Here is a 25,918-nt window from a genome sequence, read left to right on the forward strand (position 1 = left end):
ACCTCACTCCAGTTAGAATGGTTTGAGTACTGAAATAAACAAATGACAAATGCTGCAGAGGATGTGGGGAAAAGGTACCCTGATTGATGCTTGGTGGGAATGTAAACTGGTGTAACCACTGTGGAAAACAGTATGTAGAAACATCAGAAAGCTGAATATAGACATACCATATGATCCAGACATCCCTCTCTGGGAATTTACTCAAACCAAAGAAATCAGCATCTGAAATAGTTATCGGTAACCCCACATTCACTGCAACACAACTCACAATAGCAGAGATACAGAGTCAACCCAAATATTTATCAGCTGTGGAGCGTATAAAGAAATTATGGTGTATATACACTATGGAGTACTACTTAACTGTAAAAAATGTGAAATCCTGTCTTTTACAACAAGATGGTTGCAATTAGAACCTATTATAATTAGTGAAATAAACCAACCTCAAAAAGACAGATACCATATGTTTCTTCTGATCCAATGTAACTAATAGAATAGTTGAAATATAATGTATTGGAGTGAAACAGACATTTTGAGGTCTGAGGACTGTTTATAGCCCTGCCTCTTCCATTGAGTAACAGTATTTCTTTACTTCTGTTCTGTATTGTTTCTCTCTCTCCATACTACATGTTGAATGCCTTTACCTAGAGCAGGGTTAACTATATGATCATTAAGTATATTGGAAATAGATTATGGTAAAATTAAGACTGGGTATCTCAGATGCAGGGGCAGGAAGGATTGTACTGTGGGGGGAGGGAGAATGCAGGGAATCCTACTATAGTTCTCAATATGTACAATATGAAATACATGAAACTTGTTTAACAAATAAAATTAAACATAAATAAAAAAGTAGAAATAGGAAAAGCACAGAAGCTGGAAAAAGCAGCAGTCTAGAAGACATACACAAAGTAAAGTTTGGGATTCTGCTGGCTTCAGAGACTCATGACTACAGGAGACTCACTCCCTACCCTAGGCAAAATACTCATTATCCAAAGCTAAAAATAGAGCATTATGGCTCGTAAATGAGTGAGGTGATGTGACTGTGATCATAACACTGTTCTGTACCAGAATAATGTAGGGGGAAAATCATAGGCAGACAACACAACATCTGCATCAAGTAACTTTGTAAATGAGAATGGCACCTTAAGTAAATATTATAGGCAATATTTATTAACACTCACATGTGAAAGCAGAGCTCATTTCCACTGTCCTACTCACAGTAGGGAAGCTAAAAATGCAGGTTGTATGACACAAAGGAAGATTATTTTGAAGAACATATAGCAGGTCTTCATACCTTGTTACTTCCTCCTGTGAAAACCCTAAAATCTGTTGAAGTTTGATTTGCAAAAACATTTTTTCACATCCAATACATGTATACAGTGCATTCTTTGCAAAATTCAGTAATTTTTGCTGAAGATTGCCTTTGAGTAAATGGATTTTCCACTTCCATTGCATGTGTAGAGATTTTCCTCTGTAAGTTCTCTGATAATAACAGCTGGCCTATGGTAGAAAATTTTCATCTATATCCATGTATCTTTTCTCCTGTGATTTCTCTCATGTGTGCTGAAGACTTCTGTCAAAGTAATTGTTCACAAAGATTCCATTATCGTGGTTTTCTTCTTTGTGTGAATTCTATCATGTATGCTGACATGTATTCCTGGAAAATATATGTCCTTTTTATATTTAGTCAATTTAAAATGTTTCCTTCTGTGTGAATTTTATGACTACTGAGCCTTGAATTCTGGAAAAATGTTTCTACACATTCTTTGCATTTATAAGATTTTTTTTTTTCCCTGTGAGCATGCTCTAATGAAAAATTAGTTGGGACTTCTGGCAAAATGCTTTTCCACACATATTACATTCATAAGGTTTCTCTCTTCTGTGAATTCTGATAGTTAATGAGGGCAGACCTGTGGCAAAATGATTTTCAACACGTTACAATCATGGTTTCTCCTTTGTATGATTTCTCTTACAGCTAATGAGGGCAGTCCTGGGGCAAAAGGGTTTTCCACAATTATTGCATTCATGAGATTTCTCCCTTGTGTGAATTTTCTGATGTATAATGATACTTGACTTCCAACGAAAGGCTTTTCCACATATATTGCACTTATAAGGTTTCTCTGCTGTGTGAATTATCTGATGTTTATTGAGGACTGAACTCTGGGAAAAGGCTTTTCCACACTCATTACATTTGTAAGGTTTCTCCCCTGTGTGAGTTCTCTGATGCATAACGAGATGTGACTTCCGATAAAAGGCTTTTCCACATTCATTGCACTCATAAGGTTTCTCCCCTGTGTGAATTTTCTGATGTGTACTAAGTTGTGAATTCTGGCAAAATGCTCTCCCACATATCTTACATTCATAAGGTTTCTCTCCTGTGTGGATTCTCTGGTGTTTAACGAGATATGACTTCTGATAAAAGGCTTTTCCACACTCACTACATTCATGAAGATTTTCCATTGTGGCAATGCTCTGGTCTTTAGTGATGTCTGACTTCTGGTAGATGTTTTTCCCACATTCAATGCACTCAATGAGCTTTTCCCCTATGTGAGTTCTGTGGTGGATAGTAAGGCAGGATTTACAGCTGAAAGACTTCCCACAGTGCTTACATATATGGACAGTTTTCCCCATATGTGTTCTCTGATACATTGTAAGATCTGATTTGTAATTCAGAGATTCATCATACTCAAAAGATCCATGGAGATTCTCTCCTGCTTTTTGATAGTTACTGAGATAGACATTTTTATGGAAATTTTTACTTTCAACCAGAGTTTTGTTTCCTGAAATGACAGTTGATTTATTAGAGGTGTGTTCCACACAAATCCTCTCACATTCAAAGGATAGTCTCTTCCTGTTATAGCATTCCCCTTGGCCACTGTGTTCAAAAGCCTGCTGTATATTCTGAATCTGGTGATGTTGACTAAGATGTTCCAAGTATTGGAGTGAGTTCCCAGTGACATTAGGTCCATGAGGTTTCTCTCCAGCTGGTATTTCATCAGGTCCCCTAGAGAGTAGAACATTCAATAAGTCATATACTTCAGGTTTCTTTCCTAAACTATTTTCCTTTTATATAATCAGGTTACAAATATGTCCTGAGGTTAAATTAAATCTTTTCTTTTTTTTTCTGAATTCAACTCTGTTGGGAGTTGAGATACTTTTGTAATTACAACTTGCCTCAAATTTACTTCTTCATTTTTCTGGTTGGTTTTGATAAGGTCATCCTTTCTGTTAGCAACTGCAATGAGAAAAAAGTAACCAAATTTATGAACCATATCAAACTGTTTCTTTTGGAATGCTTGTTGAAAAGCAAGTTTATTGTTATCTTAGTTGCATGGATTCAACATCAGTAGATGTTATTCATTTATGATCATTTGGTGGTTTTTACAATAGTTTTCCCAATATTCAAAAATATTCTTAACTACCTTAAATATTTTTTAAGTTGGGCAAGTGGGTCAAGCCACTGCTTGAGATGGCTGCTTCCCATAACTGTGCTAGTTTGAGCCTCGGCTACTCTGTTTCCAATATAGTTTGCTGATCATATATCCTTGTAGGCAGTGAATAATGCTTCAAGTGCTTGCAACTCTGCCACTCACTTGAAATACCTGAATATACACTTGAAAAGTCTAGATATCATTGCAGACATTTTGCTTCAGACTGGTCTACTAATAATGGTTCAGGAAATTTGGCAGCAGATCAAAGAATGGAAGATATTACTCTCTCCTGCTCTCACTGACATTCTTTCAAGTGGATGAAAATAACTAAAATAATTTAATTTGTATATTTTCAGATTTATTGGGGCTAGCATTGTGGTGCAACAGGTAAAAACACCACCTGCTATGTCAGTTCAAGGCCATGCTACCCCAGTTACAATCCAGCTCTCTGTTACTGTGTCTGGGAAATCAGTGGAATATAGTACAAGTGCTTGGGTCCCTGAACTCTTAGCTTCACCCTGGCTATTGCAACTATTTGAGGAGTGCACCAGTAGAGGACATGATTCTATCTCTTCCTCTGTGTAACTCTGACTTTGAAAATTCAAACTTTGAAAAGCAGTTAAAGAGAGAGAATAGGAGAGAGAGAGAGATCGATCTTCCATCTGCTCTTTCACTTCCAGATGGCCATAATGCACATGGGCCACACCAGAAAGAAGCCAAGAGTCAGGAACTTTGGGTCTCCCACATTTGTGGCAGGGTTACAAACACATGGGCCATCTTCCACTACTTACCTAGGCACATTAACATGTAGATGGATAGGAAGTAGAGCATCCAGGACACAAACTAGCCTCCAAAGGGGATGCCAACATTGCAGGTGGTATCTTTACCCACTACGCTGCAAGAATATTCTGATAAATAACCATTTTTGAAGGTGGAAAAGCATTTCATAAAAATGTCCACTCACTTTCTAAATGGAATAGTATGTTGAATACTTTCCAGTGGACATTACTTTTCCCTATTATTTTTCTTCTATACACTGCTGTTTGATAATTTGAAGTTTTGAATGTTTTTGATTTCTGTGTTGGAGGATTTCTTGTCAACTCCTTTCAAAGAAAAGCTGAGTCCCTTATACATTTATCTCTTTTCCATTTTAGAATTATATTTTAAAAAAAGAGAGGGTTATTATGGCACAGCACAAGCTACTTTCTGCAACACCAGCATCCCATATTTGCAATGCTAGTTTGAGAACTAGCTGCTTTGCTTCTGATCCAGCTCCATGCTAATGGACCTGGGAAAGGAATGGAAAATGACTCAAGCACTTGGTCCCCTGCCATGCATGTATCAGACCCAGATGGAGTTTAAGGCTCCTGGCTTCAGCCTAGTACAGCCCTGGCCAATATGGCCATTTGAGGAGTGAACCAGCAGAATGAAGATCTTCCTCTGTCTCTCTTTCATTCTGCCTTCAAAAAATAAAGTATATCTTTTTAGAAAGAAAAAGAAAGAGGAATTCTAAGTTCAAACTCTCCTCCCAAACAAACATGAGCTGCTCAATAAAATTCACAGGTACACTTGTCCTTAGATGTCAATCTCCTGGTGAGCATAAGACCACCAATTTTCATGTTCCTATGTAAGGTCATGCTTAGTATCGTGATTTCTGATGTCACAATACAAAGGCTCTTTTTTTATTTACTTATGGATCAGAGAATGAGAGAATGAGAGCCAGAAAGAATAAGGACAGAGCCATTTGACCTTTTAAATATTTGCAAAACCTATTATTTTCTTATTTATTTGACGGAGACAATGAGAGAGCTCCCATTCACTCGTTTCATCCACAAATTTGAGCAATAACAAGGCCTGTGTCTGTTCAAAGCCAGAAGTGGAAATTCAATTTCAGCAAGTAGTAAAACATTGTCTATGAGCTGGCCAATTAATAAGCACTGAAAGAATGAATAAATAATTGAATAAATGTCACAGAACAGGCTTTGAAGGTAGGAAGAAAGAAAAGTTAGAATTCAGGGGATGTATCAAACTGAGAAAACAGCTTTATAAAAGCCAGAAAACACTTGCATTTTGGTTAATCTAAGAAAATATTCAGCAAGAACAGGAAAGCAGCTAGATGGATATTCACAAGGCAGCCTTACTTGGAGGCTGTAGAATGCCTTTGTTGCATGTATGATACCAGCTGGCAGAAATTCTGGGATTTAGGAAAAGTTAGTAATGCTGCAGTCAGCATCTGCTGAGCTTTCTGTCCCAGTCACCCTGACCAACATGTGCTCACTTACTTGAAAGGCTCTGGTTCAGGGGTTTTTCCACCATCCATGGTTCTGCTCCTTGTTCCAACTTGAAGATCACCTCAGGCTTGTTTATGCAGTGCCCTTTTAATAGGAAATCATGTTTGACTTTGTGAAACCACTAACTTTGGGTTTTGAGGGACAACAGCTTGGGCCCAGAAGCAGTGCCAGAAAAAGGCCAAGTTGAATTGCTTTCTAGAGGGAAAAATTTTTCACGGCCTGAAATCCTATACCAACCAGATATGAAACCTTATAAATTGTTGAATTCTCAACTGAGAAAAAATAATTCTACCTGGGTACAAGCTGGTTTTTACTTACCCAAGGACAGTAGGATGCTATAGATTTCTAGCATCACATCCCTGTATAGGGTCCTCTGAGAATGATTCATGTTCTGCCATTCCTCCTTGGTGAAGTCCACAGCCAGGTCTTCAAATGACACCAACACCTGTAACAGCACATTCATCTTCAACATATCAGTCCTGGATCACTAATCACAAAGACTGGAAGTGGATTTTTCTGAGTGTCTTATTTGCTACTTATATATAACAGTTTCCTCTGTAATCTATATGGCAACAGAGAGCAAAATCACAATGAAACTACCCTACCCTTAAAATAATTTTAAAATTCCAAAATCACAATAGAGTTTCCCTTAATATTCTAGAACTGGGGTTTCTTCTAATGATTCTGAAAGCTGTTCACATGGTAATCAGTAAACATAAGTATAAATGCAAAACAAAACTAGCATGCCAGATGAACTAAAAAAGACACATGCTCAAGATTGACCAAGGTGAAAAAAAAATTCCTTTAAAATAGATTTGGGGAGGGAGCAATGTTTTGTCTCAATGGGTTAAGTTGCTTCCTGTGATGCTGGCATCCCTTAAGGTCAATGTTTAGAGTTATGGCTGTTATACTTCCAATCTGGCTTCCTGCTAATGTGCCTGGGAAAGGAGCAGGAGCTGTTGCAAGTATTTCGGACCCTACCACCCATGTGAGAGACACAGTTGGAGCTTTAGGTTCCTGGCTTTGGTCTGGCCCAGAGCTGGCAATTGTAGTCATTGGAGTAGTTAACCAATGGATTGAAGATCTCTCCTTAATTATGGTTCAAGTAATATAAATCCTTTTTCAAAAATTTAAAGCAATATATTTGTCTCTATTATCTGATTACTGTTCATTGAAACACCAAAGATGGTGACATCTTATGCAAGAATGTGTTTATGTTAAGATGCAACAAGAATAGTGGTAAATAGCAAAGAACACAGGCCAGGTACTGGGGAAAAAAAAAAACTCCACTACATCTAGGTGAGTGGTCCTGGGCTATGATGAGATGAAGACAGTGAAAGTGTTCAAGGAGGGCCTGGTACTATGATGTAGTAGGTCAAGCCTCTGCTGTTAGCACTGGAACTCTGTATGGGTGCTGGGTGGAGTCCTGGATGCTCCATTTCTTTTCCAGCTCTCTGGTGTTGGCCTGGGAAAGCAGTAGAGGATGGTCCAAGTGCTTGGGCCCCTGCACCCATGTGGAAGACCCGGAAGAAGCTTCTAGTTCCTCATTTCTATATTGACCCAGCTCCAGCCATTGTAACCATTTAGGGAGTGAACCACTGGATAGAAAACCTGTCTCCTCATCTCTCCCTCTCTCTGTAACTCTACCTCTCAAATAAATAAATAAATCTTTTTAAAAAATTGTTCAAGGAACTGATAATTAATATTTATATACTTGACCCAATAAAATTTTATGTGCTACTTTTGTAAACTTGTTTATAAACTATGTTCATAAGCATCATAATGTATCCTGCAACAATTAGAATAATTATTATTTTTACATGAAAATGAGTACTCACTCCCTCAGGCACAGGGTGCTTCAATAGAATGTGGTAGTTACTTAAAGATATTTGCACTCTGAAGTGCAAAGAAGACTCCACTGGAGGCAAATGGGGAAGGACTAAATGGCTATTTAGAGGGGAAGAGACCAAAGAGAGACATTGCCAGAGGCCAGGTGGAAAATATCACTGCAGCCATTTGAGGAATGCAGCAGAATGAAGCTGGGAGTTATGTGAACAGTCTAATCTGGGACATTGCAGCTTGGAAAGCCAGTAGTGGGGCACAGCCCACTCACCTCCAGGGATGTAGCAAGTTCAAGGAAATTTTTTACTCAAATGTTCTATTCTCTTCCTCTTTCTGGGTCAGGTGGTGATCACATGATATCTGGTCAAGATCTGCATGTAGAGAATGCTGTTTTTAGTTAAGCAGAGGCTTGTCCTGGTGTCACCAAGGGTATCTGGCAGAAATAGGGCCAGCACCATGGTTCACTTGGTTAATCCTCTGCCTGCAGTGCTGGCATCCCATATGGGTACTGGGTTCTAGTCCCAGTTGTTCCTCTTCCAGTCCAGCTCTCTTTTGTGGCCCAGGAAGGCAGTGGTGGATGGCCCAAGTGCTTGGGCACCTGCACCTGCATGGGAGACCAGGAAGAAGCACCTGGCTCCTGGCTTTGGATCAGCACAGCACCAGCCATAGCAGCCATTTGGGGGGTGAACCAATGGAAGGAATACCTTTCTCTCTGTCTCTCTCTCTCTCACTGTCTGTAACTCTACCTGTCAAATAATTTAAAACAAAAAGGGCAAAAATAAAAGCCACAGGGCAAGACAGAGAGAAGTTCCTGCTCCTTGCTTGGAGAGAGTCCTGCTGGCCCCTACTTTTCTATAATCTTTTATTTTCCTTTCATTGCACACCATCACCTCTTCAACCTGCATATTTGCTGCATGGTTCACAGCAAGGGGCACCTGAACAGGGACCTGACGAGGAAGGATCACCTCAAACAAATGAAAATGAAAAGTTTAATGGAGAAGAAGGCTGCCCAAACATGCAGTCATGACCATAACTTTTGTGAATGGAGTTTATCTTTACCCAGAGTAATGGGGTAGGATTTAAAGATCAAGACTAAACAATATTGTAAAGTTTTAAAACAATTCTTGAAAGGGAGAGGAATCATTGTATCAGAAAAAGTTGTACAGGAATTTTAGTCAACAGTAATATTATATATTCCTAGATTTCCAAAGCATGAAACTAGATATCCAAGGGAAAACATTGGGGATATGTTTAAAAAGGAATAGAATTCACTTCTGATTTTTTTATGCAGTGGATGAAATGTGAAATCCAATGAATTAAAGAAATCCATATATAACTTGGAAGAAAAACATATCTGTGAAATAGAGATTTAGAAGAGAAACCAAAGAAAATATTATAACTAGAGAAGTTAATGTCAAATAAAAAATACAGTGGAATTCTTAACAACATACGTGTAAAGCAGAATAAAAAGTATCTGAGTGGGAAGGTAAATCTTAGGAAATGTCATGGATGAGAGAAAAGGATGAAATTGTAAGTTAAAAACTTTTTGATGGGATACTATCAAATGACCCAACATAAATAGATCTTTGGATTTTCTGAAAGTATGGAAAGAGAGATTACATTGGAAGGTGTATTCAGTGAAGTAATTATGGAAAAGTCCCCTAACCTGGAGAAAGAAAGGGACACTCATGTACAGGAAGCACACAGAACTCCTAATACACATGACCTAAAAAGATTTTCACCATGATACTTTGCAGTCAAACTTTCAACAGTAAAGCATTAATAAAAATTATAAAATGTACACAAGAGAAACATGATTACCTTCAGAAACATATCCAATTAGACACAGATGATTTCTCATCAGAAACTCTACAGGCTAGGAGAGAATGCAGAGATTGTCACCCCTGAATACTATGTCCTGCAAAGCTCTCATTTATGAATGAAGGTGAAAAAAAAAACTCTCCATAACAAACAGAAATTGAAAGAATATGTCATCAGGGGCTGGTGCTGTGGCATAGTGGGTAAAACCACCATCTGCAGTTCTAGCATCCCATATGGGTGTCAGTTCAAGTCTTGCTATTCCATTTCTAATCCAGCTCTCTGCTATGGGCCTGAAAAAGCAGCAGAAGATGGTTCAAGTCCTTGGACCCCTGCACCTGTGTGGGAGACCTGGAAGAAGCTCCTGGCTTCAGAATGGCTCAGCTATAGCTGTTGAGGCCAACTGGGGAGTGAACCAGCAGATGGACAACCTCTCTCTCTGTACCTTTCCTTCTCTTTGTGTGTAACTCTCATTTAAAGACACAAAGAAGGGTACTATGCAATAATTAAGGGATCAATTTAACAGGAAGACATGGATATAATAAACATCCAATATATACACCAATGCCAGAGCACCAGGCTATTTAAAATAATTTTTAATTGACATAAAGGGAAACATGGAGTCCAATAATGGAGGACTTCAACATCTAGTTTCATCAATCGACTGATCAACTTGACAGAAAACCAACAAAGAAATATCAGAGCTAATCAACACTATGGGCCAGGGCCAGTGCTGTGGTGCAGCAGCTTAACACCCCGGCATGAAGTGCCAGCATCCCATATGGGTGCCAGTTCTAGTCCCAGCTGCTCCTCTTCCAATCCAGCCCTCTTCTGTGGCCTGGGATAGCAGTAGAAGATGGCCCAAGTCCTTGGGCCCCTGCACCCAGCAGAAGCTCCTGGCTCCCGGCTTCAGATTGGCACAGCTCTGACCATTGCAGCCAATTGGGGAGTGAACCATCAGATGGAAGACTTCTCTCCCTCTGCCTCTCCTCTCTCTGTGTGTAATCCTGACTTTCAAATAAATAAATCTTAAAAAAAAAACCACTGTGGATCAAATGGACTGAACAGATATCTACTGAATATCTCACAGTTGCAGAATACACATATTTTCATCACTATGTGGAACCTTCTCTAGGATAGACCATATGCTAGGCCATAAAGCAAGTCTCAGCAAACCCAAATTATTGAAATCATACCATGTGTCCTTTCTGACCACAATGAGATAAAGCTATAGATTTAGAATGTAAGAATCTCTAGAAAATATGCAAATATATGGAGACTGAATAACACAATATTGAATGATGAACAGTGATTCACAGAAGCAATCAAATGGGAAACCAAAGAATTCCTGGAAATGAATGAAGATGACACTACAACATGCAAAACTTATGAAATGGGGCCAGCACTGGGCTGTAGTGGGTAAAAGCTGTCGCCTGCAATGCCAGCACCCCATATGGGCACCAGTAAGAGTCCTGGCTGCTTGTTTTCTGATCCAGCTCTCTGCTGTGGCCTGGGCAAACAGTGGAAGATGATCCAAATCCTTGGTCCACTGCACCCACATTGGGGACCCAGAAGATGCTCCTGGCTTCTGGATTCAGAAAAGCACATCTCCAGCCATTGTAGGCATCTGGGGGAGTGAACTAGCAGATGGAAGACCTCTCTCTCTGCCTTTCAAATTCATAAATAAATCTTAAAAATAAAAAAGAAAACAAGAGAGCAGAACTGAGATTCAAAAAACAATGATACAAAATTGAAAATAGATCTACCACATGACCTAGCAATCCTAGCCCTGAGAATTTACCCAAATGAAATGAAATTAGCATATGAATAGTCCATGTTTACTGAAACTCAATTCACAACAACCAAGATATGGAATCAACCCAGATGTCCTCAATTAATGACTGTATTAAGAAATTGGGGTACATATACAGTATGTAATCTGACTTAGATTTAAAAAAGAATAAAACCTTGTCTTTTGAAACAAACTGGATGAAACTAGAAGCCACTATAACCACTGAAATAATCCAGTCCCAGAAAGGCAAATGCCATATGTTTTTCCTGATCTGTGGTAACTAATAGAGTAAAAAAGTAGTGAAATTCACATTTTGAGATTCAATGATTGTTTACAGCCTTTGTATCTATTGTTGAAAAACAGAGCTTTTGTTCTTCTTACTACTTATTGGATTCTTAGTGTAGGGTTAATCTTCTGAGTATAAAATAAACTGAAAATAGATCATGGTAAAATATTGTACAAACGTAGTTGAAAATGGACCTTAATGCAGAATGGGACTGGCCAGGGGAAAGGAAGAGGAGGAGGAGAGAGGGAGTGTGGTTGGGAGTGTGGGTGTGGTGGGAAGAATCACTATATTTCTAAAGGATACTCATGAAGTGTGAATTCCTTAAATAATAAATTTTAAAAAAGGGAAGGAGAAGGAAGTGCAGAGACATGAAAGGGAGGGTATAATGAGAAACATCACTAAACTCCTAAATCTATACATACAAAATATGCATGCTTTAAAAAGTGAGCAAAATTTAAAAGCCAAATGTATATATACTTCTTTATAATGCATCAGTAAATAACACATAAATAATAAAAATTAATAAAACAACAAATAAATACATCTAGCAAGTATTACTGTGATGTTTAAAAAACCTACAAATAATCAAAATAAGATAGTAATCTGAGTAAATACATATAGTAGAAATAGTAAATGAGGGTACAAATACTTTGCCCTTGCATTTTCAAACACTCTGTGTCAATGACCATTTGAACAAAGAGTAAAATGTGTAGGGTCGTTTGTCATATGTATGAGAAAAATATACTATAAGCATAATACAGAAACTGGAAAAAAAGATAACTGAAAATAAGACACTATGAAGTTACTAGGCCATAAAGCAAGTCTCAGCAAATTCAAAAGAATTAGAATCATACCATGCAGCTTCTCAGACCATAAAGGAATGAAGTTGGAAATTAGCAACTCAGGAACCCCTAGAGCATACGCAAACACATGGAGATTGAACAACATGCTCCTGAATGAACAATGGGTCATAGAAGAAATCAAAAGAGAAATCAAAAACTTTCTGGAATGAGGATAACAGCACAACATACCAAAACTTATGGGACGCAGCAAAAGCAGCGTTAAGAGGAAAGTTTATATCAATAGGTGCCTACATCAAGAAATTGGAAAGGCACCAAACAGATGAGCTTTCAATTCACCTCAAGGATCTAGAAAACCTACAGCAAACCAGACCCAAATCTAGTAGAAGAAGAGAAATAATTAAAATCAGAGAAGAAATCAAAAGGATTGAATCCAAAAAAAATTACAAAAAATCAGCCAAACGAGGAGCTAGTTTTTTGAAAAAATAAACAAAATTGACACCCCATTGGCCCAACTAGCTAAAAAAAGAAGAGAAAAGACCCAAATCAATAAAATCAGAGATGAAAAAGGAAACATAACAGACACCACAGAAATAAAAAGAATCATCAGAAATTACTACAAGGACTTGTATGCCAGCAAACAGGGAAACCTATCAGAAATGGATAGATTCCTGGACACATGTAACCTACCTAAATTGAACCAGGAAGACATCAAAAACCTAAACAGACCCATAACTGAGACACAAATTGAAACAGTAATAAAGGCCCTCCCAACAAAGAAAAGCCCAGGACCAGATGGATTCACCGCTGAATTCTACCAGACATTTAAAGAAGAACTAACTCCAATTCTTCTCAAACTATTCAGAACAATCAAAGAAGAGGGAATCCTCCCAAATTCTTTCTATGAAGCCAGCATCACCTTAATTCCTAAGCCGGAAAAAGATGCAGCACTGAAAGAGAATTACAGACCAATATCCCTGATGAACATAGATGCAAAAATCCTCAATAAAATTCTCGCGAATAGAATGCAACAATGCTTCAGAAAGATCATCCACCCAGACCAAGTGGGATTTATCCCTGGTATGCAGGGATGGTTTAATGTGTGCAAGACAATGAATGCGATACACCACATTAACAGACTGCAGAAGAAAAACCATATGATTATCTCAATAGATGCCGAGAAAGCATTTGATAAAATACAACACCCGTTCATGATGAAAACTCTAAGCAAACTGGGTTTGGAAGGAACATTCCTCAATACAATCAAAGCAATCTATGAAAAACCCACAGCCAGCATCCTATTGAATGGGGAAAAGTTGGAAGCATTTCCACTGAGATCTGGTACCAGAGAGGGATGCCCACTCTCACCACTGCTATTCAATATAGTTCTGGAGGATCTAGCCAGAGCTATTAGGCAAGAAAAAGAAATTAAAGGGATACAAATTGGGAAGGAAGAACTCAAACTATCCCTCTTTGCAGATGACATGATTCTTTATTTAGGGGACCCAAAGAACTCTACTAAGAGACTATTGGAACTCATAGAAGAGTTTGGCAAAGTAGCAGGGTATAAAATCAATGCACAAAAATCAACAGCCTTTGTATACACAGACAATGCCATGGCTGAGGAAGAACTTCTAAGATCAATCCCATTCACAATAGCTACAAAAACAATCAAATACCTTGCAATAAACTTAACCAAAGACGTTCAAGATCTCTACGATGAAAATTACAAAACCTTAAAGAAAGCAATAGAAGAGGATACCAAGAAATGGAAAAATCTTCCATGCTCATGGATTGGAAGAATCAATATCATCAAAATGTCCATTCTCCTAAAAGCAATTCATAGATTCAATGCAATACCAATCAAGATACCGAAGACCTTCTTCTCAGATCTGGAAAAAATGGTGCTGAAATTTCTATGGAGGCACAAGAGACCTCGTATAGCTAAAGCAATCTTGTACAACAAAAACAAAGCCGGAGGCATCACAAATACCAGATTTCAGGACATACTACAGGGCAGTTGTAATCAAAACAGCATGGTACTGGTTCAGAAACAGATGGATAGACCAATGGAACAGAATTGAAACACCAGAAATCAACCCAAACATCTTCAGCCAACTCATATTTGATCAAGGATATAAAACCAATTCCTGGAGCAAGGACAGTCTATTCAATAAATGGTGCTGGGAAAACTGGATTTCCACGTGCAGAAGCATGAAGCAAGACCCCTACCTTACACCTTACACAAAAATCCACTCAACATGGATTAAAGACCTAAATCTACGACCTGACACCATCAAGTTACTAGAGAACATTGGAGAAACCCTTCAAGATATTGGCACAGGCAAAGAATTTCTGGAAAAGACCCGGGAGGCACAGGCAGTCAAAGCCAAAATCAACTATTGGGATTGCTTCAAATTGAGAAGTTTCTGTACTGCAAAAGAAACAGTCAGGAGAGTGAAGAGACAACCGACAGAATGGGAAAAAATATTTGCAAACTATGCAACAGATAAAGGGTTAATAACCAGAATCTACAAAGAGATCAAGAAACTCCACAAAAGGAAAACCAACAATCCACTTAAGAGATGGGCCAAGGACCTCAACAGACATTTTTCCAAAGAGGAAATCTAAATGGCCAACAGACAAATGAAAAAATGTTCAAGGTCACTCGCCATCAGGGAAATGCAAATCAAAACCACAATGAGGTTTCACCTCACCCCCATTAGAATGGCTCACATTCAGAAATCTACCAACAACAGATGCTGGCGAGGATGTGGGGAAAAAGGGACACTAACCCACTGTTGGTGGGAATGCAAACTGGTCAAGCCACTATGGAAGTCAGTCTGGAGATTCCTCAGAAACCTGAAGATAACCCTACCGTTCGACCCAGCCATCCCACTCCTTGGAATTTACCCAAAGGAATTTAAATTGGCAAACAAAAAAGCGGTCTGCAGCCTAATGTTTATTGCAGCTCAATTCACAATAGCTAAGACCTGGAACCAACCTAAATGCCCATCAACGGTAGACTGGATAAAGAAATTATGGGATATGTACTCTTTAGAATACTACACCGCAGTAAGAAACAACGAAATCCAGACATTTGCAACAAAATGGAGGAATCTGGAACACATCATGCTAAGTGAAATAAGCCAGTCCCAAAGGGACAAATACCATATGTTCTCCCTGATCGGTGACAACTGACTGAACACCAAGAAGGAAATGGACACTATGGGAAACAGTGACTTGATCAGCATAGCCCTGACTGTTAATGAACAACTTAATACATTATCCCTCTTAGTAGGTTTTTGGCTGTTCTATTTAATATGACTGGTTTAATTCTGTAATTAATACACAGTTATTCTTAAGTGTTGAAATTTAACTGAAATGTGATCACTGTTAAACATAAGAGTGGGTATAAGAGAGGGAACAGATGTACAATTTGGAACATGCTCAAGCTGACTTGCCCCAAATGGTAGAGTTAGAAACATACCAGGAGATTCCAGTTCAACCCCATCAAGGTGGCATGTACCAATGCCATCTCACCAGTCCAAGTGATCAATTTCAGTTCACAATTGATCATAATGAAAGGACTAAGAGTCAAAGGGAGCACATAAACAAGTCTAGTACCTGCTAATACTAACTGATAGAATAAATAAAGGGGAGAGTGATCCAACATGGGAAGCGAGATACTCAGCAGACTCATAGAATGGTGGATGTCCTAAACAGCACTCTGGGCTCAGAATCAGCCCTAAAGGCATTCTGATCTGGCTGAAAAGCCCATGAGAGTATTTCAGGCATGGAAAGCCAAGACACTCTGGCAAAAAAAAAAAAAAAAAAAAAAAAAACACCAAACCCTAAATGAAAGATCTCTGTGAGTGAGATCCCAGTGGAAAGAACAGGTCTTCAAAAAGGAGGTACCTTTCTCTGAAGGGAGGAGAGAACCTCCACTTTGACTATGACCTTGTCTAAACAAGATAAGAGTCGGAGAACTCAGAGGGCTTCCATAGCCTTGGAAACTCATGACTGGAGCATAGGGAGATTACTCATGCCATAGACAGGAGTGTCAATTGGTAAAGTCAACAACAGGAGTCACTGTGCACTTACTCCTCATGTAGGATCTCTGTCCTTAATGTGCTGTGCATTGAGACTTAATGCTATAATGAGTACTCAAACAGTATATTTCGCTTTGTGTTTCTATGGGGGTGCAAACTGTTGAAATCTTTATTTAATGTATACTAAACTGATCTTCTGTAAAAAAAAAAAAAAGAAGAAATTATCAACTCCCAACTTGACTCTCACTGGGATTAAACATGACAATAGGTCTGATCTGATTTCATCATCATTTAAAAAATCATCTATTATTTTTCACTTTATGTTTGTGTGGGAGTAAACTGTTGAAATCCTTACTTAAGGTATGCTAAACTGATCTTCTGTGTATAAAGAGAATCGAAAATGAATCCTCATGTGAATGGAAGGGGAGAGAGAGTGGGAAAGGGGAGGGATGCAGGTGGGAGAGACGTTATGGGGGGGAAGCCATTGTAATCCATAAGCCGTACTTTGGAAATTTATATTCATTAAATAAAAGTTTAAAAAAATCAAAAAAAAAAGGAAAATTTGACTCACACTCAAGGGAAAAAAATATCTAGAAAGAAATTTAAGTCATATGTTTCAGGAAGACAATATGGTTAAACAGTCTACAAATTTCTTCCTATAGTTAAAAATTATATGCAAGTTAAATAAAGAATGCACTCATGTCAGAGACCTGGAAGAAGATCCTGGCTCCTGTCTTAAGCCTGGTCAGTCTCTGGCTGTTGTGACCATTTGGTAAATGAATCAGTCAGTGAATGGGAGATATTCTCTGTGTGTGTGTGTGTGTGTGTGTGTAACTCTGCCTTTCAAATCAATAACATTAAAAAAAAGTAATAAAACCTACTTGTAGGCTAAATCAACATACTAGAAGTGGAATAAAAATAATCTAATGGAACATGAAATATGGTAGAACCTTAATATAGCTGCATAAACCAAGCTTTGGAAACTTAATCCTCATTCAAGTTTCTGTCTAAGATCTAAAGCTATGAGTTTTACTTCTTAGTTTCTCTCACCATGTGATGTCACTGGCCACATTATGATCCAGGAAGAAGGCCCTTTCTGGATCAGTCCCCTTAACTTTAGACTGCCCAGCTTCCAGACTGTAAAAAATAAGATTTGTTTTCTTGGGGTTGGTTGTTGGCACAATAGCTTATGTCACCATTTGTGAAGCTGAAATTTCATACCACAATGCTGGTTGGATTCCTGGTTGCTCAACTTTCAATTCAGCTTCCTGCTAATGCACCTAGGAATGCAATGTATAATTGTCCCAGGACTTAGATTCCTGCCACCCATGTCAGAGGTCCAGACGGAGCTCCTGGCTCCTGGCAGTGGCCTTGCCCAATAGTAGCTATTGTAGCCATTCGGTGAGTGAAAGAATGTTAGAATCTCGAGCCAGCGCCATGGCTCAATAGGCTAATCCTCCACCTTGCGGCACTGGCACACCAGGTTGTAGTCCCGGTCGGGGTGCCAGATTCTGTCCCGGTTGCCCCTCTTCCAGGCCAGCTCTGCTGTGGCCTGGGAGTGCAGTGAAGGATGGCCCAAGTGCTTGGGTCCTGCACCCCATGGGAGACCAGGATAAGCACCTGGCTCCTGCCATTGGATCAGCGCAGTGCGCCGGCCACAGCACGCCAGCCACGTCGGCCATTGTAGGGTGAACCAATGGCAAAGGAAGACCTTTCTCTCTGTCTCTCTCTCACTGTCCACTCTGCCTGTCAAAAAAAAAAAAGAATATTAGAATCTCTCTCTCTCCTTTTTCTACTGCTCTGCCTTTCAAGAAAATAAATTTTGAAACAATTTTTTCTAAATGACCTATTGTATTACATATTTATCACAAAACAGACTGAGACAGAAAATAGACCAACAGTTTGTTTTTTAACTTATGAAAAAGAAAATATGAATATTAAGCTATTTAGAAGCCCACAAAACAATTTAGAAAGCAAAGCATTTTAAATTAGAAAGCTTGAAGAAATTGAAATTGAAAAAGTTCATGGGGTCAGCATTGTGGTGTAGTGGGTTATGCTGCCACCTATGATGTCAGATTCCCATCTGGGCACCAGTTTGTGCCCCAGCTACTCCTGATCAAGTGCTCTGTTAATGTTTCTGGGAAAGCAGCATAGCCCAAGCATTTGGGCCCCTTCCACCCATGAAATTACAGGCTCTTGGCTTCAACCTGGCCCAGCATGACCACTGCAGACAACTGGGTAGTAAACCACTGGATGAAAGGTCTCTCTGTCTCTCCTCTCTTTCAAACAAATTAATCTTTAAATCAGAAACTGAAGGAAGTCAAATGCAAAAAAAAAAAAAAAAAACCTAGGAAGTAGTTAATGAAACAACAGCCTATTACATACTGGCTGCCATTGCCCATGAATGATGGCATGCTTTTCAGGAAAAATGAAAATAAATTTTGAGTGTCTTGAAGGAAAATATTCATCCCTGGTTATCTAGTGAAATTCTAAAGTATGAGATAAGCAAGGGCAGATATTTTGTCTCATTGTGATAAGCTGTTTCTTGGGATACTCACGTCCCATATCAGAGTACCCGCTGCTGCTTCTGGCTTAGTTTCAAGCTAATTCACACCCATGGTGGCAGCAGGTGATAGCAATTACTTGGCTCCTGGCTGGATAGACACATGGGATTTCTGAATTGAGTTTCAGCCTCCTAGTTTTGGCCTGGCCCTTCTGCAACTATTGCAAGGATGTGGGAAGTGTATGATCAGACAGAAGATCTCTCATTTTGTCTTTCAAAAAAATTAATATATAAAGGTGGACAAAAGACAATTTTCTGAACAAAACACTAACAACAACTAACATGTAACAAAAACCTACTATGCTATATGATGTTAAGTTCTCCAGGCTGAAAGAAAATGATTCAAGATGATTATTTGGATAACCAGAGATTGGGAACCATTTTTCTGCCAACCGTCATTTGGATATTTATAACATTATTTTAAGGCCATACAGAATTATCAATGTAAAAAGTAGCCAGCTATAGATTTACTGAATTAAGATTACCACCTGGGATTGTCTTGGCTGAACCAGATCAAATGATTTCATGGGCTGTATATGGGTAACAGGTCAGATATCTACCACCCCTGATTTACAGGAAAGAATTAGGACCACTAAAAATGGTAATAATATCTGTAAGTATAAAGATCTTCAAGCATTTTTATTCTCTTGACTGATTAAAGACATGATTATTTGAAGTGATTATTACAGAATGTCAAACATTCACATATTGATTCAATATATAAAGAGATAAAAATAGTACAGTGTATAGGAGACATAAATAGAATTATTCAAATATAAGTTGGCTGTAGATGTTTGGATTGATTTCTGGTGTTTCAATTCTGTTCCATTGGTCTATACATCTATTTATGTACCAGTACCATGCTGTTTTGATTATAACTGCCCTGTAGTATGTCTTGAATTCTGGTATTATGATGCCTCTGGCTTTGCTTTTGTTGTACAAAATTGCTTTAGCTATTCAAGGTCTCCTGTCTACAACCCAACACCATCAAATTATTATAGAACATCGGAGAAATGCTGCAAGATATAGGCATAGGAAGACTTCTTGGAAAAGACCTCAGAGGGGCAGGGAAAGCCAAAATTAACAATTGGGATTACATCAAATTGAGAAGTTTCTGTACTGCAAAAGAAACAGTCAGGCAAGAGAACAGGCAGCCAACAGAATGGGAAAAAAATATTTGCAAACTATACAACCGATAAAGGATTAATAACCAGAATTTACAAAGAGATCAAACAACTCCACCATAACAAAACAAAAAACCCACATAAGAGATGGCCCAAGGACCTAAATAGACATTTTTCAAAAGCAGAAGTCCAAATGGCCAACAGACACATGAAGAAATATTCAGGATCACTAGTCATCAGGGAAATGCAAATCAAAACCACAATGAGGTTTCACCTCATGCCAGTTAGAATGGCTCACATTCAGAAATCAACTAACAATAGATGATGGCAAGATGTAGGGAAAAGGGGACACTATTCCACTGTTGGTGGGAATGCAAACTGGTAAAGCCACTATGGAAGACAGTCTGGAGATTCCTCTGAAACTTGAATATAGCCCTACCACACAACCCAGCCATCCAACTCCTTGAATTTTACCCAAAGGAAATTAAATTGGAAAATAAAAGAGCTGTCTGCACCTCAATGTTTATTGCAGCTCAATCATAATAGCTAAAACATGGAATCAACCTAAATGCCCATCAACAGTAGACTGGATAAAGAAATTATGGGGCATGTACTCTATAGAATACTATACAGCAGTAAAAAAAAATAAAATCCGGTCATTTGCAACACAATGGAGGAATCTGGAAAACATGCTGAGTGAAATAAGCCAGTCCCAGAGGGACAAATATCATATGTTCTCCCTGATCGGTGACAACTAACTGAGCACCTAAAAGGAAACCTGTTGAAGCAAAATGGACACTATGAGAAACAATGTCTTGACCAGCCCTTGTCCTGACTGTTGAGGAACAACTTAACTATTTTATTCCTTTTAGTATTTTTTTCTTTAACTTAATACCATTGGTTGAACTCTGTAATTAACACACAATTATTCTTAGGTGTTTAAATTTAACTGTAAAGTAAGCCCTGTTAAATATCAGAGTGGGAATAAGAGAGGGAGGAGATGTACAGTTTGGCACATGTTCGCTCAGACTACCCCTAATGGTAGAGGTAGAAACGTGCCAGGAGATTTCAATTCAATCCCATCAAGGTGGCATGTACCAATGCCATCTTGTTAAAGCAATCAGTTTAAGTTCATAATTGATCAAAAAGATAGGATCAATTGTCAAAGGGATTACATAAATAAGACCAGTGTCTGCAAATAATAATTGATAGAATTAAAAAGGAGAATAATCCTAAATGGAAAGCAGGATACACAGCAGACTCATAGAATAGCACATGCCTTAAACAGAACTCTGGCCTCAGAATCAGCCATTAAGGGATTCAGATCCAGCTAAAAAGCCCATGAGAGTTTCACAGGCATGGAAAGCCAAGACACTGTGGCAAAAATAAATAAATAAATAAATAAATGAAAGATCCCTGTGAGTGAGATCCCAGCAGAAAGAACACGTCAAAGAAGGAATTACCTTTCTCTGAAGGGAGGAGAGAACTTCCACTTTGAATATGGCCTTGTCTAAATAAGATCAGTTTCTGAACTCAAGAGGCTTCCATAGCCTTGGCAGCTCATGACAAGAGCCTTGGGTGATTACAGACATCATAAATAAGAGTGTCAACTGTTAAATCAACAACAGGAGTCACCGTGCACCTGCTCCCCATGTAGGACCTCTGTTGTTAATGTGTTGTACTATGCCAAGTAATGGTAAAACTACTACTCAAACATTACTCTATACTTTGTGTGTCTGTGTGGGTGCAGTATGTTGAAATCTTTACTTAGGATATACTAAGTTGATCTTCTGTGTATAAAGTGAAAAAAAAGTGAATTGTGATGAAGAATGGGGTGGCTACAGGAGTGGGAGATGAGATGGTTGCAGGTGGGAGTGAGGTAATGGGGGGGAAAAGCCACTATAATCCAAAAGTTGCATTTTGATAATTTATATGTATTAAATAAAAGTTGGAAAAAATTGAATTATTCAATAGAAAAATCTATATTCCATATGAAGCAGTACAGTATTTCTCCAAAGATATTGGGATAAATTATTTTCAATGTAATTTTTAAAGCTATGAGTAACAAATAAAGCATATCAGTATTATGTATCAAAATAAATTAATGCAACAAAGTAGTGTATTCATTTAACAGAGATGCTATAATACTATGATATAGAGAAGGCAACTTAACAGAAATTTATTTTCTCATGATTCTGTAGAATGATGGTTTAAGAATGAGATGCTGGGGTTGGCACTGTGGTTTAGTGGGTAAAGCTGCCATCTGCAGTGTGGGCATTCCATAAGGGCACCAGTTAGAGTTCTGGTTGCTCCACTTCCCATCCATCTGCTATGGCCTTGGAAAGCAGTTAGAAGATGAAGATAGTCCAAGTCCTTGAGACCCTGTACCTGCTTGAGTGACCCAGAAGAAGATTCTGGTTCCTGGCTTCAGATCAGTGCAGCGCCAGCCATTGTGGCAAACTGGGTAGTGAACCAGCAGACGGAAGACCTATCTCTGCCTCTCCTTCTCTCTATGTTGAACTCTGACTTTGAAATAAATAAATAGATCTTTAAATTAAAAAAAAAGGTGCTTGCAGATTTAGTTTTTTCTGAGGTCTTTACAATTTAAGAATAGCCAACTTCTCACAATGTCCTCATATGGCCTCTTCTTTGTATGCTCTCATCACTGGTTTCTCCCCGACAAAGACCAAGTTGAATGGGATTAAGGCACACCTATAGAATCTCAATCAACCTTAATTATCCATTTGAAGGTTCTATTTCCAAATGCAGACACATGGAGTTTAACATATCCAAATACAGATTTGTGGAGGTACACTCCTTAGTCTATGACACTGAGTGAAACAATCAATAGGAGCACTACAATTAAATATTTAAAATGTTTTATGGATGTACATATTTAACATAGAATTTAGAGTATCAGTTAAGATGTCTATGAATCACACTGGAGGTTTGATGCCCACTCTAGTTCCTGATTCCCACTTCCTGCATGCGAATAACCTAGTGAGGATGGCTCAAGGAATTAGGTTCTTGCCACACACAGGAAAGATGCTGACTGAACTCCCAGCTCATGGATTGAGGCAAACCCAGCCCCAGCCATATTCCCATACATTGCAGTTATCTGGGAAGTAAACCCATAAGCAAGACTTCTCTCTCCCTCCCTATCTCCCTATCTCTAACTATCTATCTACCTACCTACCTATGTATATCTGGAAGTGTGTATGTCTTCTCTCCCTCCCAAATCAATAAATTAAATTTAAAAGGATACACAATAAAAACACTAATCATAAAAAACTCAATTGGATGCCTTATTTAGCAGCAAAGTATCAAGAAGAAATAGAAGACCAGAGGTATTAAGAGACTTTTTGTCATAATAAATAATATTTCATGATAACATAATTATGTCAGTATGCCTAAAAACAACCTCAAAGGACACGAGACAGAATTCACAGAAGAAAAAAAAATTTTTTAATCAAATATTATCTGATAATTGATACTCAGTTTATAGTAATATATGAAATAATTGATAAAAGATGAATCAATCATAAATGTGAGTGACAAAATGTTGACCTAATTAATATTTTTAGACCACCCTGTGGAACACACACAAAGACAGCACATATGCTGACCCATAAATAAGACTAAAATCACAAATTATTCTACCTAATCACATGGAATTGGTTACAAATTGATAAGAAAAAAGAAATCCAGACCTGATTGGATGAGGAAAGGCTGGGCACCTATGCTTGTGCCCTGTCTGATGTACCTGGGCATTAACTTGAGGTGTTTTAGCAATGTTGGTTGGAGATTCTGGCGCAGTGTGCCCCTGTAACTACCTCCACCCCACCTTCCACTGTCCCCTTGAGCATGGTGGCTGGGTCATTAGGGATGACAAAGTGGCAGATCTCTCAACTCATGTCATGGATAAAGGTGGTTCCCACATCCACAGGGAGGTGTTTGTCTGAAATAGAAATGGTCCAATCATTTTTGCCACCCAGCTGTGGAGCTCAAGGCAGGTGATTAATAAGGGGGAGGAGGAGATGGTGGCCCAGCGCCAGAGGTGGAAAACTGTGGGTTATGCAACTGATTGAGCATAATGACAGTGAAGACATGTTTGGTGATTATGACAGCTTTACTGAAAGCTTTTTAGGTCATGTTGATGACCTGGAACAAAAATATATGGAAATTCCTGAACATAGGAAACACATTACAGACTTTGCCACTGGTGATCTTTGTTAAGAAAGTAATGAAAACAAACTCAGCATCCCCACTGTGGGCAACTTTACTGAATTAAAAACTGAGGAGCACACAAAGAACCAGAATAGACCTAAAGATACCCATGTTAAAAATGGAACTGGTTTTTTGTCACATATGCCTTCCTCACAGGTTTTATACTTTGATAATTTGCAGAACTCTTCAAATGATTGCGGTGGTCAGTGAACTAAAGAAAGGGATAGGAATGTAACCTGTCTCAAGCCTAGAAATGAAGAATTGTCCCTTAATCACATAGAAGCAACCCCAGAAAAATGATTAATTCTCTCCTAAAGTCAGAACAAATTCAGATAAGAATAGGAGAAAAAGTATTAAAGATCATCTAAAATGTGCCATGACTGGAAATGTCAAGGCCCAAATACCAGTATTTTCTAGGAATAACAGCTGAAAGAGATTCTCCTATCTGAAGAAATTAATGTTGCTAAGAAAACAACTGAATCATCATCAGATAACCTTGGTCCTTTCTATTCATTGCTCAGCAAAGTGAGACCTTTATGTTCAGTTCAAAGGAATTAAAAAGGTATATGGTAGTACTTTTTGCTGGAATGAAAGCAAGATTTCTGATTGCTATCATAGTATTAGTACACATCAATAGAAACAAAGGCTTTCAAGGTCATATTTCTTGAAAACAAATCAAAAGAGCAATTGTCTCTCAGCCTTCCATAAATATCCTGCTAGTACTAAAACCCTCCCTGTGACTCCCCTCAACAGTCACACTTCTCAAACCAGTTATCCTTGCTGTCTCTCATTCCTCATCTCAAATAATTCTCCAGCTTAATCCAGTTATGGGTTCTGTACTCTTAGGATATAATGACCAGGGCACCTAAATGAGTTTTTTTTATTGCATTTTTTGTCAGATTTCTCAATTAGATACCTGATGCTATTGACTGCATCATTCTTGAAACTCCTTTCTCAACTTCTTGACCCTCCACTCCTGTTGTTTTCTGATTATTTAACTCTTCCACACTTTTGAAAACTGGTGCTTCTGTGACTGTCTCTGTCTTCTCTATCAAAAAGTTGTTGAAATTCCTTTGAACACTCATGTCTTGAGTGAAGTCAGGAATACTGTATATTAAAATAAACATATTTGGGGTGAGTGACACAACACTTAAGATTCCACTTGATGGGGCCAGTGCTGTAGTATAGTGGGTTAAATCTCCAGCTTGCAGTGCCAGAATTCCATATGGGTGTGATTCAAGTCTGGGCTCTCCACTTCCAATCCAATTCCCTGCTGATGTGCCTGGGAAAGCAGTGGAGGTTTGCACAAGTGCTTACACCCCTGTACCCACATGGGAGACCTAGAAGAGGCTTCTGGCACCTGGCTTTGACCTGGCCTAGCCCTGGTGGTTATGGCCATTTGGAGAATAAACCAGTGGATGGGGTCCTCACTCTCTCTGTCTCTACCTCTTTCTGTAACTCTTTCAAATAAATAAAATCTTTAAAATAAAAAAAAAGATGCCACTTGAGACACCCACATTCTATATTTCAGTGCCTGGGTCCAAGTACCAGCTCCACTTCCAGTTTCATTTCCTGCTACTGTACAACCTGGGAAGGAGCACGTGGTGGCCCAAGTACTTGGGTACTTAACACCTATGTTGTGGATCTGAATTGGGTTCCTTATTTCTGATTTCAATCTGGCCTAGCCTAGACTAT

General features: G+C 38.6%; 1 protein-coding gene and 1 pseudogene across 4 annotated transcripts in view; one reads left to right on the forward strand and one right to left on the reverse strand.

Moving 5' to 3' along the window:
* Positions 1–1,658: 1,658 nt before the first annotated feature.
* Positions 1,659–25,918, reverse strand: part of LOC127486149 (zinc finger protein 300-like) — a 37,052-nt gene continuing 12,792 nt past the window's right edge. The window contains exons 1-4 of one of the 4 annotated variants that reach the window (XM_089311931.1): positions 7,833–8,012; positions 6,038–6,164; positions 5,711–5,803; positions 1,659–3,001 (exon numbers count right to left, since the gene is read on the reverse strand). In XM_089311931.1, coding sequence (XP_089168057.1) covers positions 1,939–3,001; positions 5,711–5,748 — 1,101 coding nt within the window. In that variant the 5' untranslated portion in view covers positions 5,749–5,803; positions 6,038–6,164; positions 7,833–8,012 and the 3' untranslated portion in view covers positions 1,659–1,938. Of the gene's footprint in view, positions 3,002–3,125; positions 3,233–5,710; positions 5,804–6,037; positions 6,165–7,832; positions 8,013–25,918 lie in introns of those variants that run through there. The other 3 variants (XM_089311932.1, XR_016219417.1, XR_016219418.1) reach the window with 3 other exon arrangements.
* LOC149122892 (helicase POLQ-like pseudogene) lies at positions 9,062–25,447 on the forward strand (annotated as a pseudogene).

This window comes from Oryctolagus cuniculus, chromosome 13, assembly GCF_051225735.1.
Source record: "Oryctolagus cuniculus isolate XC-2025 breed Fujian yellow rabbit chromosome 13, ASM5122573v1, whole genome shotgun sequence".
NCBI lineage: Eukaryota > Metazoa > Chordata > Mammalia > Lagomorpha > Leporidae > Oryctolagus > Oryctolagus cuniculus.